The sequence below is a fragment of the Cricetulus griseus genome, chromosome 7 (genome assembly GCF_003668045.3).
Source record: "Cricetulus griseus strain 17A/GY chromosome 7, alternate assembly CriGri-PICRH-1.0, whole genome shotgun sequence".
NCBI lineage: Eukaryota > Metazoa > Chordata > Mammalia > Rodentia > Cricetidae > Cricetulus > Cricetulus griseus.
This window is the reverse complement of record NC_048600.1, coordinates 79,107,091-79,126,669: the sequence shown is the minus strand read 5'-3', so window position 1 is coordinate 79,126,669 and position 19,579 is coordinate 79,107,091. Positions and strand designations below refer to the sequence as shown.

The 19,579-nt window shown below is 44.0% G+C and overlaps 1 protein-coding gene across 3 annotated transcripts in view; it reads left to right on the top strand.

Moving 5' to 3' along the window:
- Nucleotides 1-19,579, top strand: part of Myocd (myocardin) — a 55,384-nt gene that overhangs the window by 11,509 nt on the left and 24,296 nt on the right. For all 3 annotated transcript variants that reach the window (XM_035448191.1, XM_035448189.1, XM_035448190.1), the window contains exons 4-5: nt 3,597-3,758; nt 17,655-17,830. In XM_035448191.1, the coding sequence (XP_035304082.1) occupies nt 3,597-3,758; nt 17,655-17,830 (338 nt within the window). The remainder of the gene's footprint in view (nt 1-3,596; nt 3,759-17,654; nt 17,831-19,579) is intronic.

The following is a 19,579-nucleotide window of genomic DNA, read 5'->3' as shown; positions in this document are numbered from 1 at the left end:
TTGAGCACCTACCGAGTATCCTTCTCTGTACATGTGAGGGGCTCATCCAGTTGTTCCTATAGTCATCAAGTAGCACTTTGATTCTGCCCTGTGTATGTCTTTATGTTCTAGGGTAGTGTCCTCAACTGTGGGCTACAACCCCTTTAGGAGTCAAACAACCCTTACACAGAGGTCCTCTAAGACCACCAGAAACCACAAATATTTAAATAATGATTGTTAACAGTAACAAAATGGCAGTTATGAGGTAGCAACAAAAATAATTTCATGGTTGAGGGTCACCACAACCTGAGGAACTGCATTAAAGTGTCACATCATTAGGAAGGTTGAGTAGCCCTGCTCTAGCGTATAGGAAACAACAATCTCAGAAAAATCAGCACTGATCCGTGCAGTTCTACCTTAGGATGCTCTGACCATGTTGGGAAATGGGAAACAAAGCAAATGCTTAGTTGCCACCTTAGTCTGGCACCTGAGCAGAGGAGAGGCCTTTCCTGCAATGGGAATGCTCAGACCACTGGTGCCCAGCTTCAGAGAGGCCCAACTTCTTCTTTGACGTTTTCTGTGAACCATTTGATCAGTGATGCACTGAGGGTTGCAAGGGACTGGCTGACCTTGTCAGTGCAAAGATGAACAAGATGTCGATGTCGTCCCTTAGAGAACCTTCCCACGGTAACAGAGAAGGCAGACATCTGACTCAGAGTAGTCTCAGGAAGGGAAGGGGAGGGGAGGGAGGGAAAGGGGAGGAGAAAAGAGAGGAGAAATATGAAATATGGACCAAGTTCAGGAAGAAGGAGGGACATTTATGGTGGAGGTGCAGCCTGCACCCAGCACCAGTGTGCTCTCTCTAAAATGAAGATTTCCTTCCAAGCCCAGATGCAAGTTCTACAGGATAGCAATGGCCCTGAAATAGAGAGGAAGTTGTGAGTCTTTCCTCTTTGATCAGCATCATCTCTGACTCTTCTGGCTTCCCAAACTTTCTCCAACCATGGAGTAAGTGAGATGTAATAAGACAAAGAGTAGACAGTACAGAATATGGAGGGAAGGCTCCGAAGAACTCTAAGGGCTCTCCAGGCACAAGAGACAAAATTCTTGCCTCCTTTACCGTGGCATCTATGAAGACCCTGGGAACCGCTGCTGTGGTGGCACAAAACTACAGCTATACAAATAGACTGTGAAATGCCATTCAACTGAGTTATAGACTTTCAATGGTCGAGTTAGCAAATAAAAATAGATATTGCATGTGGCAAGAATGCACGAGATGTAGGCATCTGTACTCTGCTGGTAGGGTGCAGCCAGGTCAGTGTTTCCACAGGGCAGTTTGGCAGAGTATATCAAACTCCTTGACTGTGTGTCCTGTAAAGGCTTGTATTCAATGGCATTTAGCAAGGAGTTATTTGGAGGAGGGAAAACATTGTCTAAATGTCTAACAATAAGAGATTCCCCCACCAAGTAAATTGGGGATCCTTTGCAGAGTTTAATACCACATAGCCACCACAGCAAGGGCTTCGAAGAATAATGACGTAATAAGAAAAAGCTTAGAGGGTGTTTAGTGAAAACAGCAGAAAGCAAAACAGTATTTATAGACAAATTCTGGGAAGACAAGCTAAACATGTAAATATGTGCATTCACGGTCCAGTTCTGGGAAGAAAAAGTATTGGTCTAATAATAAAAACAGACAATTCCGAAAGGCTGGTGCAGCATGGGGCGTTTGCTGCTCGTTTCATTTTCTCAGGCATAGCCTTGGCGTTTGTGATACCATGTGCACAGAGGCGCTGTGGTCAAGAAGGCCTAGGAGGGAGGGTTGTGACTCAGCTGTGTAGCACTTGCCCGGCTTTCATTCCCAGCACTTTAAAAAGAGTCGTTTCTTTCATCATTGCCATTAATATCAAGTTCTCCACCACAACAGCCCTTGATTCTGTGCATGTCTCTTCCACGGAGCCTTCTAGTCTCTCCAACAGAAATTATGAATTAGTTTCCTGGAGTTCCAAAAACACACATGTGAATGGCCCCTCTCTCCTGAGTTTCTCACTCAGGTGGGGACAAGAAATAGGAAACAGATTGCAAAAGCAAGAACATTGTGCCCTGAGGGCAGAAAGGACCAGGGGTTGACCTGTAGGGATTGGAATGGAAACCTATCTGTTCAGAAAATAAGTGGATCCATTTGTGGAAGGTTTAAAGGCTGAGGGCCTGTGTGCAGAGAGCCTGAGAGCTTGTGGCAGGGTGGACTGAAAAGGGTCGAAGTGGAGTCCAACCAGGAGCTAGATAACCACCTCTCTCTCTCTCTCTCTCTCTCTCTCTCTCTCTCTCTCTCTCTCTGTGTGTGTGTGTGTGTGTGTGTGTGTGTGTCGTCTGTCTGTCTGTCTCACTCTGTGTGTCTCTGTCTCTGTCTCTCTCTCTCTGTGTATGTGTGTGTGTCTCTGTCTCTGTCTCTGTCTCTGTCTCTGTCTCTCTCTGTCTCTCTCTCTCTCTCTCTCTCTCTCTCTCTCTCTCTCTCTCTCTCTCTCTCTCGATTTATTGTATTTTTTAGATACATGTGTTAGCAAGGGGAGAGGGAGTAATGCTGTGCTAGAGTGCTGTCCGAAACCAGAAGAAGGTGTCAGATCCCCTGGAGCTGGGGTTCTAAGCAGTTATGAGCCATTTAACATAGGTGTTGGGAGCAGTAACACTCTCTGTTGCATCATCTCACCAGCCCCCAGCACTCCCGCTGTTACCCATGAAGCTTCAGGACAAGCACGACCTGGGGAGAAGAGACTAACTAGGGATTTTCTCTGCTCTATAAGAAATGCTCAGACAGACTCAAGACCCCACATCTGGATTAGAGGTTGGGAGAGCTTTCTATAAATGCCTCATCCTATAATCTCAGCGTGTTGAGCTAGACCCTGAAAGCCCTTTACCTTACATTTCTCCACCAAAGTGACAGGTTGGCTGAATTTTTCTTCATCTTTTTTTTTCACGGAAATCACTCACAAGTCATCCTAAAGAGGACATTTGGGGTCAGCCATAAAGAGGAGAGTTTACAACTTTGTGCTTGACCTTTCCCACCGCCCCCCCCAAATGATGAGAAACTGACTGTTGGATAAATTCAGTTTTTTTAATCCCTGTGTTTAATTAAAATATCAACTTCAAAGGATTTTCTTTTTGCTTTTTGCAATGTATCTGAACATTTGACTCTCGGTCAGTATCACAACACTGACAAATCTAAAACCCCTGGAAGGTTACACTCCCCCTACTAACTGTCACCAGGAGATGGTGTTTACTGCAGGCCCAGCCTATGCCAGTCATTCTCAAAAGCTGGGAACCTAGGGTCAAGCAAGCCACATGGACTGCTTGCTTACAAAATTGCCAAATTGCATTTTTTTTTAAAACAAATCCTCTCAAGGCGAGTTTCTCCCGTTTTCCTGGGCCTCTTCATTTGCCTTTATTTGGAAGTGGCTGCTCTCTGGTGCTAATCCCTGTGAAGTGATGATGCTTGCATTGAAAAATTATCGGGATGGTAGAGCATGGTGTGACACAGTGTTTTGTAACCAGCAGCCAAAAAAGCGAACCCAACAAAACGACATCCAATTCTAAAACGGATCCTGTCTGTTCCAACCTCGTAGCCTCCACGGCAGAAAGATCCATCCCAACTGCTCAGATGAAGCTGAAAAGAGCTCGCCTAGCTGATGACCTCAATGAAAAGATTGCTCTCCGCCCTGGGCCCTTGGAACTGGTGGAGAAGAACATTCTGCCTATGGATTCTTCAGTGAAAGAGGCTATAAAAGGTAGTTGGGGTTGGGAGAGGCATGGCTGTCTCATGCTTGTGAACCCCAGGGCAGCCACAGCTCTGGCAATCTGGGAACCTGGTTCTGAGCAGCTCACTGGATGAGCCATACCATGGATTGCTCTCCAAGCATATACCACATACCCAGAGATCCACTGTCTTGAGCTTCTTATGTTAAAGAGGCAGAGGCAGGAAGAATGAGACGAGAATAGTCAGCAATGAAGTCTCACAGCTATAATCTCAGCACTTGAGAGGCTGAGACAGGAGGACTGACATGATTTCAAGGCTGGCCTGGGCTCCACAATCAGTTCTAGGCCAATCTGGGCTGCAAGTGAGATCTTCAAAACCAAGTTAATCACAAGAGAGAGGTGGAGATCGAACTAGCACACTGGAAATAGCAGTTTGGCTGTTGTGTGCTACAGTTGAGATGGAGACAATGATATACAGGGTTTCACAAGCAAAACTCATGCTATGACACATGTGAAAGTGACAGAAAGTGACAAGGAGATGATGCACTCACCAGTTCCCTCAGAAAACTGCCTTAGCTCAACCCATAGACCTTTAGACCAACTGATACCAGGTGGATCCAAACAGCCTGCAAGTACAGGGTTCATCTGAGCTGTGCTTTGAGTTGGGCCATGGGTGAACAGAGAAGAGTGGAGTAGGGAGCTGGACATTCCTATAGGCAAATTGACTTCCTTCCAGTTAGACCCACAGGTAGCTTCCTGGTGACACTTGAAAGGTATTATTAACAATAGATGTTTAAAAGATTCAATGTGTTCTCAAAAGTACATGTGAAGACATCTTTCTCTAAACTAAGTTTACTGTGAGTTACCCTTGAGTGGATGCACCTCTTGATCTCACCCATCTATGCAGAGACCATGTGGATGCTGCCATTGGAATGTGTAACTATGGGATTAGGAACTCCAGGAGAGTCACTGACTCCTCTTCCAATGCCCTTTTAGACATCTCACAGTGGTTGTCTGTCCTCTTCACACACAGTCTCCACACTGAATGTCTTGTGCCTTTCAGTGCTCAGGAGTGCCTGCTGTCATCACTACTCTGATACTTCATCAGACAGGGAAAATGTTGGGGGCGGGGAGAAATGCCACTGAGCATCTCTCATCAGTTCTTAGAACGTTCTATTCCAGGACTATGCAATTGTCACTTTCTTCTCTATTATAGGCAAATTGTACCTTTGGCCTATACCAACATTACACCTTCCCTTGTGATTATCCATTACCAACTGGCAGCCTTTTCTCTTTTTTTCCTCCTTCCTTGTGTGTGCTCTACCTATACAAGAAAAAAAAAATGTCACTAATGTGGCAGGCAGTTTACCTGTACATTGCCTTGTGCATCCTGATTTTACACACAGCACTTTCAAATTTCTCTGTCATCTGTTCATCTTTTTCTTCATAATTTCTAAACTTGTTTTCATTGAAAATATTTCCCAACATGCCTGGCAGTGGTTGCAAATGCCTTTAATCCCATCACTCAGGAGGCAGAGGCAGGGAGATCTCAGTGAGTTTGAGGCCAGCCTGGTTAACAGAGTGAGTTTGAGAACAACCAGGACTGTTACACAGAGAAACCTTGTCTCAAAAAAACAGCTCAATAATATAGACCTTTTTCACCTGCATCATCACATACACACCCTCATTTTCACATTTAAAGTCTGAGTGCCTCTGAAAACATTAAAGGGCTTAGATTAAGAGGCACATGTAATTTTGCTTTGTCCAAAGTTTTGTGATGTATTCTACAATCTGATTTGACATTTACCTTCAAGAACTTCTTTATGTCGGTCTGCTTTGTCAGTTGTTTCCTGGCTACTTACAGAGGTATATTGAAGATAAAACTTAGGAAAAAATTTTTGTGTATTCACCTACTGTTGTCAAAATTCATTTGAGACTGCAACACACTTACATGTTAATTTGAAGTGGATTCATATGTTTAAAACATATGGATTCTTCCAAGTCAGAAATACAAGGTTCCTTCCCATTTACCCAAACCTTATATTTCTCCCAACACAGTTTGGTGTTATAGTCCAGGCCCTTCAGAGCACTGTGACACTGAAAACATTAATTTTGCATATTTCTTTTTTTAACCCCTTTGAAGATTTCCGTAAGAGTGCCAGTAAGTTTCTCAGTTCAGCCTGCTTAAGTGGAAGTGTCTACGTCTAGCAATGAATGAAAGGTGTTTCCTGCTCCACTTTGTGCACTGACTGGTCGTTGAATACCTAACTATATATTACATGATCAATGTCATCTTAGAACTGTTCGTGCGCACTAACATTTCAATGGATTTGTACTTCATTTAAGAATTCCAATATATATTTACATTTGTAGGTTGTATCCACTGATATAAATTATACATTGATACAGTGTAGTGTATCAAATAAAATAAAATTTTTCTACATGATATCTAGCAGGATGGCTCTTTTTCTTAAGGGCCCATAGAAACATATACCTTATGTATAAAATTATGCATATGGCATAAAAAGCCTATATAACTCCTATATATGCAATCAATAATGGCATGCGAGATGATTGAATAATCACGTGTCTCTTGCTTAGTAGAATCCTATTATTACTGATAGTTTGACAATGGTTCAAAGCAGCCAGGAAGCAGTGAGCTTATGGCCAGACGAGGGTGTACATCAAGACCCTGTCTGGTCAAGGTGATGCCATAGCATGTCAGGCTGTCTATGCTATGCTTATCTACATTATTACAGCTGGATGATCACATGTTTTCCATCTTTTTCTCTTTTAACTGCAAGTCTAGGATCACTGCCATTATATCCAACAGGTGCTCTTGGTAAAGGTAGCATAAGGACATGTTCTTCCCTGAGGCGAAATTGAAGAGGATACTGAGTAAAACTCTTTCAAAGGGTGTGAAATGACAATGATTTGAAGAGACAGTTTCTGGTTGTGACAGTCTTGTGGCATTGCTTCCTTTCCAAATCGCCCTAACATTCCTGGAAGCAACTTTGGGTGACTCTGTTTTTAGAAATTGCTAACATTTTTCTTATACACTTGCAATAATTTTGTCATTAGTTGGCATGTCATTGCATTTATTTAGTGTTCCAACAGTCCAGGAAGAGGGTTTCCACCAAGAGGAGCCATGGCAGGCTCCTTAATCTTATTTCACCCCATCCCCCACCACCCTCCAAGCATAATGGCTTTTTCTTAAAGGGCCAGATAGTAAACCATAAGCTCAGTCTGTCACAACTGCTCTACTCACTCTTGTAGTGAGGATGTAACCATGACAACAAGTAAACAAAAGGGCAGGGCTGTATTCCAATAAGACTCTCTTTAGAAGCTTAGAAGCATAGACCCTCATCACCCTCTGGATCTAGCCGGTGAAATCTGGAGAACACCTCGCTTGAATTGGAAAGGCTAGAGCCAGTCCGGGGGAAAAAAATCAAAATTCAAATTTCTCAGTCAAGTTCCTCCAAAAATACTACAGTTTTGCATTATTGGAAGTTGCCTCAGCGTAAGTCAAGGGTGATTTATATGTATGCATTTCCCAAAATAATTGATAATTACCTTTGACATTTTTCTGAGTGACAGAAATTGTTTCATGAACATTCCTCATTCACATCTCCCAAGCCCAGTCCCTGTCTCTGAAGTTGCTCTTCCGTGACTTTCTATGGTGATACTCATAGTCTCGTGTGTATTCAAATTGTTATCTATATCAGCTGTAAGGTTTACCTCATGCTGGAAATTGTCCTCTGTCTGCATGTCAAAGTTCATGAGTCTCCGCAGTATGTGGTGTTGATTTGCTGTGGTTCTAAATGTCCCTGAACCTGGACTCCATTTTTCAACCTAACTATATTCGGTGTACTGTCTCTTCCTATTTCCTTTACATTTACTAGAAGTCTGTCTTGTTCTCTTAGAAAGGAGACATTTATGATTCTATTCTTAAAGTCTTTTGGTTCCATGTCTTTACTTGAGTTCAATTTGCCTCTAGTCCAGCTCACTGAGAAGCTACATAAAGTGAGCTGGAGGCTTGTTTTGCTGTTATTGGCTGGTTGGTTGGTTCTCTCTCTCTCTCTCTCTCTCTCTCTCTCTCTCTCTCTCTCTCTCTCTGTGTGTGTGTGTGTGTGTGTGTGTGTGTGTGTGTGTGTGTGTGTTGCTTTGTGTTTTTGTTTGTTTGTTTGTTTCATATTGGTGGTCAAATCCAAGGCCTGGCAAATTCTAAGGCAAGTGCCCTGTCACTGAGCTGCGCCAATGACCACAACCCAGAACTTCAGAATGCATCAGTCTGGCTTTCAACTGTATGTAGTTCAGTGACTCTGAGCCATGCACCTGTCGATATTGTTATTTCATCTCACTCTGACTGTCTCGTCTATAAATTTTGCCATTACAGTAATTACTATGCCTCAGGGATGTTTGTTGCAAATAATCTCAAATAATTGATGTAAAGAATGAAGTTGGGGCTAGGGATACTGATCCATTGGTAAAAATGCTTGTTGCACAAACATGAAAACCTAATTCAGTCCCTAGCATCCAAGTAAAAAGCCAGGTACAGAGGCACATAGCTTTAATCCTACTGCTGGAGATAAAAGGACCCCTGGGGCTCATGGCCAGTAAGTCTAGCCAAATATGCAAGCTCCAGGTTCCATGAGAGACCCTGCCTCGAAATACAAGGTGAATGGTGACTGAGAAAGAATCTGGTACTGACACTTCATCTGACCTCCTCACACACTCCATACACATACAACACACACACACACACACACACACACACACAGAGAGAGAGAGAGAGAGAGAGAGAGAGAGAGAGAGAGAGAACTACCTAGATGCTGAAGTCTCACTTACTGATCATCAGGAGCCCACTGACAATCCACTCTTAGCCTCAGGGGAGCCCTGAAGGAAGGGAGGCATGTGGGGGGGGGAGGAAAGTTCTGGCTAATTGCTAGAAGCACTTTGCAGTGTGTCTTCCAAGCATAAAAAGGCTTGAACTTCAGGATTCTTCTAGCTCAAGAAACTTAATAAAACCATTTTTTTTCTAATTTCCTAGCTAGGAAAAGCATAATTTTTGAGGGATAAGGAAAAAGTCATGGTGAGTGTAGGAAGGGTTCTGGTGAGTCAAAACTCTCTCTCTCTCTCTCTCTCTCTCTCTCTCTCTCTCTCTCTCTCTCTCTCTCTGTATGTGTGTGTGTGTGTGTGTGTGTGTGTGTGTGTGTGTGTGTTTACAGCATCAGACTGTGCATGCAGACTGTACTGTACCTGTGGCATGCAGTGGCCTTGTGAGAGATGGAAGAGCTCCACTGGGAAGCTAACACACTTGTCTGAGGAGAGTTGACAAGCTGGGGAAAAGTCCTGCATGTGAGTGTACAAAAAGAGAGTCTGATATGACCAACATTGCATGACTCAATTGTAGATTACCCTGCAACACACAGGCTTCTCTCTTGGACAAGGTAAATTATGCAATCATTTATCAAGACTGGAATATGAATGATGAGTAAGGTGGGGGAAAGTGACAAACTCTCGTGTTGAAGGTTGAATATGAGCAGTCCACCAATAACACAAAAGCAAATCTTCAATACATTCGGTGATTGAAACTGATGGATTAGATAAGATTGCCTTTGAATGCATGCATTTCTTCACCTAATATCTTCTAATGTGCCAGACCCCACTCTAAACTCTTGTTCGGTGATCAGAGCCTACATGTAAATTAAGTATTGTAGAAAAAGCTGCTAAGTGTAGTAACAGTTCAGGGTATGAGTGATGCATAAAAAGAGCAAAGGCTTAAGCTTGAGACTGTTGTGTAGTAGGAACTCTGAATAAACAAAGAATAGCTGAAGAAAAAAAAAAAGACTAAACATACATTTGTTTTAGTCCAAGAAAATCCCAGAAGTGGGTGCCTGCCTTGGAGAAGACAGTGCTCACCCGGCAACCCTGTGTTCCCTTCTGTACTTATGAGTTTCACAAGCAAATGAACATATACTAAGAAACATCACAAGGCTGCCTGGAGCCCAGCTGTAGAAACAGCAGCTGGATCCCTCCCAGCAGCAAAGGCAACCCAGCTCGCTCTTGTGCCTGTTCCTCCCAGGGATCACATCCCGTCATCCCTTCTATGGTGAGGCGCAGATGAACTCATGTGGTGTTTTTTTTTCACGACCTCTGTGTATTTCCCCTTCTCCATCCACGTGCCGTTCCATTTGTGTTTATACGTTGTGGTTCTCTCTCCAGCTGTGTTTCTATGCTCCTGCCAGATTTGAGAGGCCTACTGTGTCATTGTCTCCCTCCCTCCCTCCAAACTTCATTCAAATCTAAGAGAGAATAATCTAGAACCTTTCCTAACACAAGGAAGGATCTTTTGACAGTGAGCCTTCCCACCTGGCATTTTTCTCACCATTCTCAGATCACCCTCTCATGGCTGAAAGACCCGCCACACCAAGTCCTTTTTAACCATAGATTTGTCTGTCTTATAGGATGCCAACTGTTGGTCCCAATCTGCAACCTATAGTTCTCAAGACTCTAGCTGGTCTTAGTCACATCACTCTGGAATAGCATACTCTACAGGAAGACAACACTCAGGCTCTTATGGCCACAACTCAGAGTGTACCTGACTGGCTACCTACCATCCTTCTGTGAAAAACCCTTATCAGTCAGGACACAGCATATAGCTAATTCAATCTCCATGGGAAACATGACTTCTCTACAGAATGTGGGGTGCCTTGCTAGGTTTCTGGGTGGTGGTTATTACTCAGGTGGCTCTTCAGTACTGAGAGCCCTGGGTTCCTCACCTCATGTGTTAATCTACTCACTAATCATTAAATAGCCCTAGCTCCAGAAGAAGCAGTGTTTTGTCCAGATGCCTGACTCCAGACTTGATCTAAACCAAATCCAACTGCATTATTTAAACAGTAGGATGACTCTGGATTCCTGCTGCAGTTGACAAGTTTCTCATCTTGTCTTCAGACTGGACCAGATTTTCAATCTAAGTCAACACTTCAGTTTCAATTCAATCAGTGTTTTAGAATATGTAGCTCTGCTGTCAAAGACAAATTCATTTTATCAAAATAATCTTGTAAAAATTTATTCATTTTTCTCTCATATATTACATCCCAACCACAGTCCCCTCCCTCCTCCCCTCCAAGTCTGCTCCCCCTTCTTCTCCTTCCCCCGTTCACTCCTCCTTCCTTTCTCTTTAGAAAAGTGCAGGCCTTCTATAGATATCAACCAAACATGGCATATCAAGTTGCAATAAGGCTAGACACCACCCCTCATATTAAGGCTGGACAAGGCAACCCAGTAGGAGGAAAAGGATCCCAAAAGCTGCCAAAAAGACATCCCTGCCCCATTATTAGGAGTCACACAAGAAAACCAAGGTACACAACCATAACATATATGAGGAGGGCCTAGGTTAGACCCATGCAGGCTCCCTGATTGTCAGTTCAGTCTCTGTGAGCCCTTAAGAGGCCAGGTTAGTTGCTTCTGTGGGTTTTCTTGTGATGTCCTTGACCCATCTGGTTCCTACAGTACTTCCTCCCCCTCTTTCACAGGATTCCCTGAGTTCTGCCTAGTGTTTGTCTATAGGTCTCAGCATCTGTTTCCATCAGTTGCTGGATAAAGCCTCTCTGATCACAATTATGCTAAGTTCCTGTCTACAGGGACAGTATCTTTTTCTTTCTTTTCTTCTCTTTTTCTGCTGTCCTGTTTGGTTCTATCCCAGGTCTCTGGGATATCCATGTAAATGAAGTTCTTTTTGTTTGTTTGTTTCTTTTTGTTTTTTTGACACAGGGTTTCTCTGTGGCTTTGGAGGCTGTCCTGGAACTAGCTCTTGTAGACCAGGCTGGCCTCAAATTCACAGAGATCCACCTGCCTCTGCCTCCCGAGTGCCAGGATCAAAAGCGTGCGCCACTACCACCCAGCATAAATGGAGTTCTTAATTAGTCTAGATAATAATATTGTTGGGTCTCATTAAGTCTCATTGGGCAATAGCCGAGGTCATTAACATCTACATCTATGTGAATGATTTGTGACAGTTTCCCCTGTGAAACAGATTTTGCTTTATGCCCATTCAGGTGGATGTTAGGGACAGTCAGTCTGTCCTCAAATGAAAACAGCTCTCCTGCAATTCACTGGACTAAGGTACAAATAGAAAATCAGGAGGTACACTTCCACATTCTGCCATACCCTTCCTTCACAGCCCTTGGTGCAGGTTCTAGGAGGAAAGTAACCAGGGCTCCAATTATCTCATTTACTCTTGGAATTTTACATGTTTGTACAGGGGAAAGGACAGCTGACTCATTCATCTAATCACTTCCAGGGAATGGGGGAGTGAGGGTCTGTCGCCAGCCTAAGGTCCCCAAGGGGCCTGTGCCCAGAGCCAGTCCTGTGGGCATACCCAGAGAATGATGTCAGGGCTTCCCAGAGCAGGTCCTTGTCATCACACTGCCTGACATGTCTGCAGGGACAATAGCCAGCACTCTGCTCTCCAACAGCTCCCAGCCAGGCTCTTGTCATGGGAGATTGGAGTAGAGGCCCCAGGTCACAACGCAATACACTCGATGTGACTGTTCTACAGCAATATAGATAAGGCGACCAGAAGGTGACCTGTGTCCCTCTCTGCACCACTGTGGCTTGAACTGGGAAGAGAGGGTAACTGATGGCCTTTCGAGGACACACTCTCTTCCTACTCTCGGGAAGCTGACTCCTTATTTTTCCAGAACAATTCTCTCAGGACAAATGCGTTTTCCTGGCCATGGAGATGCACTGACCTTTTCGAGGCTGGCCACAGAATAAACTGCCTCCTGGGTGGTCTTTTTGTTTTTGATAATGGTAAACTTGAGAATGGCAGATGCTAACAAAAACAATATTGGCCACCATAACAACTAGACATGACTGAACAGTTCACATCAGGCCACTCACTGAGTGCACTGCAGACAGATACTATTTCTTGAAATCTGGAGAGGTAACTGCATTCATTATTCCAGTTTTGTAGATGGGGAAACTGAGGCCCAGTGAGTTTCCAATATTCACACTCCCACTGATGTGGCAGAGCCAAGAAGAAGAAAGTAGCCCAAGTGTTTCCAACTCTAGAACCCACAAGTGCCTGGTATATCTTGTGAAAGTAAGAGAGCATGTAGCAGCAGCTTGGTGAGGGGGATGGGGGCTCCTCCATTGTTCCAGCTCTTGCTCTAAGTGTGAACCAAGCAACTGTGGAGCAGTGTAGAGGTCCCCTGCCCCCATCCTGCCCCTCCTCTTCTGCCCAGACAGTGGCAAACCCAAATCACTTGCAGCCCTGAAGGGGTAACTGGCAGGGCCCACATGATGGCACATCCCTTAGTGGTCCTCAAATGTACCTGTTGGCAGAATCTGACAAGGCAACCTCATGCTTTCTAGGTACCTTGGCTTCCACCCTGCTTCTTTGTGTGAGTGTGAACAACTTCCTTGTGTTTGGTTGCGTGAACTCAATGGCTTCTCTGTTGCATTGGTTTAAGCAGGGAACCTCTAAATGATTGTCAGATGATTTGATGAAGTAATCTCCTGGGCTATGACTCTGTAGGATTTGGCTCCTAGAATAATTTTCTCCCCTGACTAGGAGACTTTCTTCCCTGTCCCCAATTCTGCTCAACAAACACTTTAGTATCTATTCTTCTCTCCATCTTCACCCAAGATGCTGTCCCCTCCTGTTGTCCTGTCCGTAGCTGCTAGTTATTTCAGGTCCCACACAAGCCCTCCTCCTCCAAGAGAGTTCTTAGACAACCTTGTATTACTATCTCCTCTGCCTAACTGCGGTGGACACTCTCCAGGCCACATCTTCTTGACGGATTCTCCGATTATCCCAGGCAGATACACAGACAGCCTCTTTCTCCTGACTTTCAGCCTCTTTACCATATCTTATCTGATCACCTCTACTCCTCTTGAAGTGTGAAGGGTGGAAGTGAATGAAATAAATGAAGGCCCCACTCTCTTCAGCCTTGGGGGAAAAATAGAACTGATTGCAGAAAGTTGATCCTTCATATCCACAGGGGCTTAATTCCAGGACCCCCCACAGATGACAAATTCCAGAGTACTCCAGTCCCTCCTGTAAAATTAAATACTATTTGCACATAACCCATGCATATTCTCCCTTCTATGTCAATCATCTATTTATTAACTACCATGCTTCATTCCATGCAAATATTATGTAAAAAGTTACTATACTCACTTCCAGGGAAGTAATAGTGAGAGAAAAGCCCGCATATGTTCAGAATAGATGCAATTTTGTCAGTCCCAGTCAACTCCAGAAATGCAGAACCTACAGACACCAAGCTGATAGCATTTACCCCCTTATTCCAAATTCTCTACTTCTAGACTTTTTAAAAAAACCATTGTAGTGTCTTGGCTTGAGGTCACCACTTGCCAGTGATCAGAGTTGGGGGGATGCCTTAGTTCACTGGGCATCTTCAGTGTATAACGTGTACAGAGTGGGGATACATTGCTGCTCTCTGGCACTCCCTGCTTTCCAATCATGGCAGGCTGATGATTTTTTTCTTAAATAACAGATGCTCCACCCAAGGGGTTTATGGCTAACAGGGAGGGTAAGTGGTTTAGCCACTCTCTTCTGAAAAGTGACTCAGAGTCCAAAGGCTGGGAATTCAGTCACTAAATAATCACATAAAATAGAACTTTGAATATCCCCAGCACCCAACAGATTTGAGAAACTGGATCGTGCTCAGGCTCCCCGTGCCTGTTTGAGAACTCACAAATCTGTTTTATTCTAGTTGTCACTATTACACAAATCTGCCTCCCCCATCTCCCCTTTCTTGTAGATATAATCAGGCCATTGTGAAGTAAGAGGAAAAACATTATCCCTCTTTCTCCATGCTTCCTCTAACATTTCTACCCGTATGTTAGAAAGTGGGACAATTCCACAATTCAGTTCATTTCTCCCTAAGTTTTGCACATTTGGGGTGCCATATTCTGGCTGACCTGAGGGGGTGGGGGGCATTTTTTTCACATGAAACATCAGACCACACAGAGAAGGCTCAGTCCCCTTGTAGTGAAGGAAATGGGAAGAGATATGAGACAATGAACTTCTCTGAGAGTTCTGGTGGGCAGAGAAGGCGTTGTTCCTGAGGGGCTGCTAAGATCACGTGCAGCAGTCTCTGAGATGGTGAGCAGCATGGACTCAGGGCATGAGCCAGGTAGATCTCAATGGCATGCCGAGGTTTCCCGGTGGGCAGCAGCAAACACCGCTCCCCCTTCTCCTGTTTACCTGATCCTCAGTGGCTCATGTAAAGATCGTAACAGGGACAGAAGCCTTTTTGCTATATTCATAAATTGGAATGAAAATTCCAATGAAAGCATAGTTCATAAAAGTGTTTTCAAATGGGTGGAGTAGACAATATAGCCACATATTCATGGAAGCAACCAGAAGGCACTTCCTTGGATCTCAGGCGTTGATTCCCCCTGAGAAAGGAAAATGCACAGAGTCCTTAATGCAGGAAAATGAACGGCAGAGGCTTTCTGCAGGGCTTAGAGTGATCAGAGAACTAGAAGAGCAGAGTGTGTGACTGACTCCAGAGAGATGGGGCAGGGAGCTGGGAAAAGAGGAGTAATGGGATAGAAGAGAGACTCTGGGCTCAATGACAAAGTTGGCACACATCCAATGAGTCTTTCTAACCAGAGGAGAAGCAGGTTTCTGACATAAATACTAACATTGACTTATTTGGGCTTTTGGTAAATAAATGATGTCTGTAATCCTCTGCACTTTCCTAATCTTCCATGTTTTTTCATTTTATTTTTAGTTTTGAGATAAAAATTTCTCTCTTCCCTTTCCTCCCTCCAGACCCTCCCGTATACCCCCTCTCCAACCTCCTACAAATTCATGACTGATTTTTTTCACTAATTTTTGTAGTCATATATATTATAATCATACGTATTTCTAAATATAACCTATTCATTCTGTGTAACTGTATGTCTGTTTCCAGGGTTGACCATTTGCCACTGGATTTTTTTTTTTGTTCTAAAAATGTATAAGAATGGGTTTGGGTTATTATTAGGTTTTAGAATACATCCCTAGCATGCACAAAGGCCTAAGTTTCATCTGCACACACAAACAGACACACAAACACACACACACGCACACACACACACACACACACACACACACACACACACACAAGTACAAGGGTGAATTTTAAGTGTTCCCACTAATACAATGGAACACTATACAATTATGTTTAAAGTGAGAATAGTCTATTCTCTCATGAGGAAAGATCTCAAAAAAAAAAAAAAAAAAAACTTCAGAATAGGAAAAAACGTAAATTCAAGAAATAATCGTGTGTGTGTGTGTGTGTGTGTGTGTGTGTGTGTGTGTGTGTGTGTGTGCATGTGTCTGTGTCTGTGTCTGGAATTCAACCTGCGGCCTTGTGCCTGCTATGTAAGCACACTACACTGAGCTATACCCCAGGCCTTGAATAGTATATTTTACCCAGTCCAATCTATTTAAAACTTCTTATTTTGCATGTATCCTTCTGTATCCATAGAGTTAAATCTAAAGAGACTACTGACTCTTATTGTGAGGTAGAATGTGTTCATTAGGTATTTTTATACTACATGAGTTTTTATCATGAGCTGTCCACCTCGATAATTATAACGGCAACAATGACTTCTATGCCTGACCCATGGAGCAGACAGATGTCTGGCATCTAAGCCCCTCCAGGTTAGTGGGCTTGCCATTGGGCTAGGTACTGGAGCTTCCACTTGCTGTGTCCTTGCCTGGCCTCTTTCCTGATTTGACACACGGATGTACAGAGAACCTGTGACACATGCCAACAGTGGTGGTGATGACAAGCCCCAAACCACATTTGTTCCATTCCTCCCAGCTCCTCGAGGCCTTTGCAATCGCCACAGTGAGAGCTCCAGTTTCTTATCTATACCGAGCAAGAGTCAAAAGTTCTTGTGAGTGTGATTGCAGAACGGGGGCTGGAAAATCTCCTGATAATGCTGAAATTCCTTTGAAAGGGTGGTGCTAAGAATGGGGTCGGAAGAACTTTGTGGCGTTGGCACTTTGTGTACTGCTTAGTTGGACAACAAACTGTAGAAGAATGGGTGATGTCAAGTGTAAGAAATGGATCAGGATATTGTTATAGACCCATCTTGGCTGATGACCTCTGTGTCCAACATAACTTCTCTGTTGCCCTAGAAAGACGACCCAGGGGACAGAGGAGAAGTCTGGAGGTGGGTAGGAGGTGCTGAAGGACTTGCAAAGACACAAGATATTAGACATGAAAATAAAATACACGTACTAAGAAAATAGGAGTCAGGCTGAAGTCTCTGAGGTAGATTTTTGGCTTTTCTAGTGGGTGGTGCCTTGGTTGGGTGGCTCCTTGGCCGTGAAATTCAGTGATGATAGCTAAATCTGACATCTAGGAATTTAAACTTAGTAGCTGGCCTCACTTCTCCTTATTAGCGAAGCTTGCTAAACTTTTTGTGCCATGTGCCCTGCTTTATCTTTGAAGATGAAGCATCTGGCAAGCTGTCATTTCGATTCTCTCGTGCCGGGAAGCCCAAAGGAGAGGGGCAGTCATTCTGCATTATATTCCAGCAGCCTCACAGCACGTCCATTCCTTCTGCCTTTCCTGATTTATTTTCAAAAGGACATAGGCTCCAGAGAAAGCGTCGAGAAATGACTCAGCCTGGAAATAAAGTTTGGTGCACAGCGCTAAGCTTTGATACATCATCCGTTTTCCCCAACAACAGACTTCTTTTTTTAAATACATGTTCTCATGTAGAAAATCTAAATTATTTAAAATACATTTTCACTCTTCCTTGAACTCGTCCTACACTGGAAAGCGAAGCCATGTGCTTCATCATAGGGACAATGCTTAGCAGTGTCTCCAAAACAGCTCTCTGATGCTCCAAGCCACTGATCCCAGCTTGGTTTTTCTCTCGCTCAGGTACAGAGGTGAGTTTCTCCAAATCAGCGGATGCATTTGCCTTTGAAGAGGACAGCAGCAGCGATGGGCTTTCCCCAGATCAGACACGGAGCGAAGACCCCCAGGGCTCTGTGGGATCGCCCCCAGATATCAAAGCAGCTGAGGCCCCTTTGGCTGGTCCTTTGGACACAATCCAGGTAAAACAGACTGCCCCTGTCTTACAATCTTGTCAAGTCACTTAGATTTCATATGAACACTTCTATGGCTGGTGTTGCTTGCAGCCCCTGTCTGCTGCTGGTGGTGGCTTTATCCTGAGTCAGGGTACTGCTGTATAGACCCTGCTTTCAAGCTCAGGACCTTCCTGGATGAGACTGAGTGATGGAATTACAGTGTATGCCACCACACCAAAGTTACCTGATGGTGTATTTTCTTAATGTCCCTTCCCAACCTATTAGGTGCAGGCACTTTGGGCCACAGAAACATGGAAAACCCTCACAATGTTAGCTTTCAACTTACCTTGTAAGCAAGTAGATAACTTTACCTCCATTTCATGCATCAGGTAAGTTGATTTAGTGAGATTACATGATCAATAGGCCAACAATGTCCAGGCAGGACTGATATCCAACTCATCAGAGGGTCTCAGGGCATGGGAAGAGGAGGTGCTGACCATCAGCAAAGCAGGAGACGCGGGCTGCTTCTATCCTAGCAGGAGTCTACCATGCAGCCTGAAGTCAACACACACACACACACACACACACACACACACACACACACACACACACACACTCACACACACTCACACACACACTCTCACACTCACACACACACACATCCCATACACACACTCACACACACACACTCATACACAACACACTCACACCATACACACTCACTCACTCACACACACACACTCACACACACTCACTCGCTCACACACACACACACTCACACACACACACTCTCACACACATTCACACACACCCCATACACACACCCACACTCACACACACACTCACACACACTCACACTCACACACACACTCACACACACACTCACACACACACTCACACACACTCACACACACACCCCATACACACACTCACACACACACACCATACACACACTCACACACACACACCATACACACATACACTTACACACACACTCACACACACACACACACTCACACACACACACACACACACACGCGCGCGCCCCATACACACACTCACACACTCACACCATACACACATACACTCTCACACACACACACTCACACACACTCACACACACACACATACACACACACACACACACACACACAAACTCACACACACACACACCATACACACACTCAGCTCAGTCCTCATTCTTTCTGGACAAACCCACACATACTTAACAGTACAAAAATATGAAGCACACTTATAAAAAATAACGATGGGCTTAATAAAACACATCTCTGGCCCCGATGTTCATGCTGGGCCCATAGCTACACTGGACACTTCATATCTCCCCACATGAGATCATAGTCCCTGACAGATAAGTATCACTGATGCCAAGGACCACAGACAATGGACTATTGCTCCATAAGGCTAAGTAGCTGTGTGGATTCCAGGATTCGACTGATTGGACGGGAATTAAACATCTATGCTGACTATCCCTTACCCAAAAAAAACGCTCGGAACAAGAGTGTTTAGATTTAGAATTTATTTGTATCTATTCATGATAATATGTCTCAGGGACAGAATCTAAGTCAAAACACAAAATTCATGTATGTCTTAGATATGCATACATACCCACAGCCTAAATGTAATTTTATATACTACTTTTTATAATTTTCGTGCACGAAGCTAAGTTCGTGCTAAGCAGTGGCATTTTCTTCCCATGGTTTCTTGTCAGCCTCAGAAGGTTTCAAACTTTGAACCATTTTAGATATTGGAATCTTG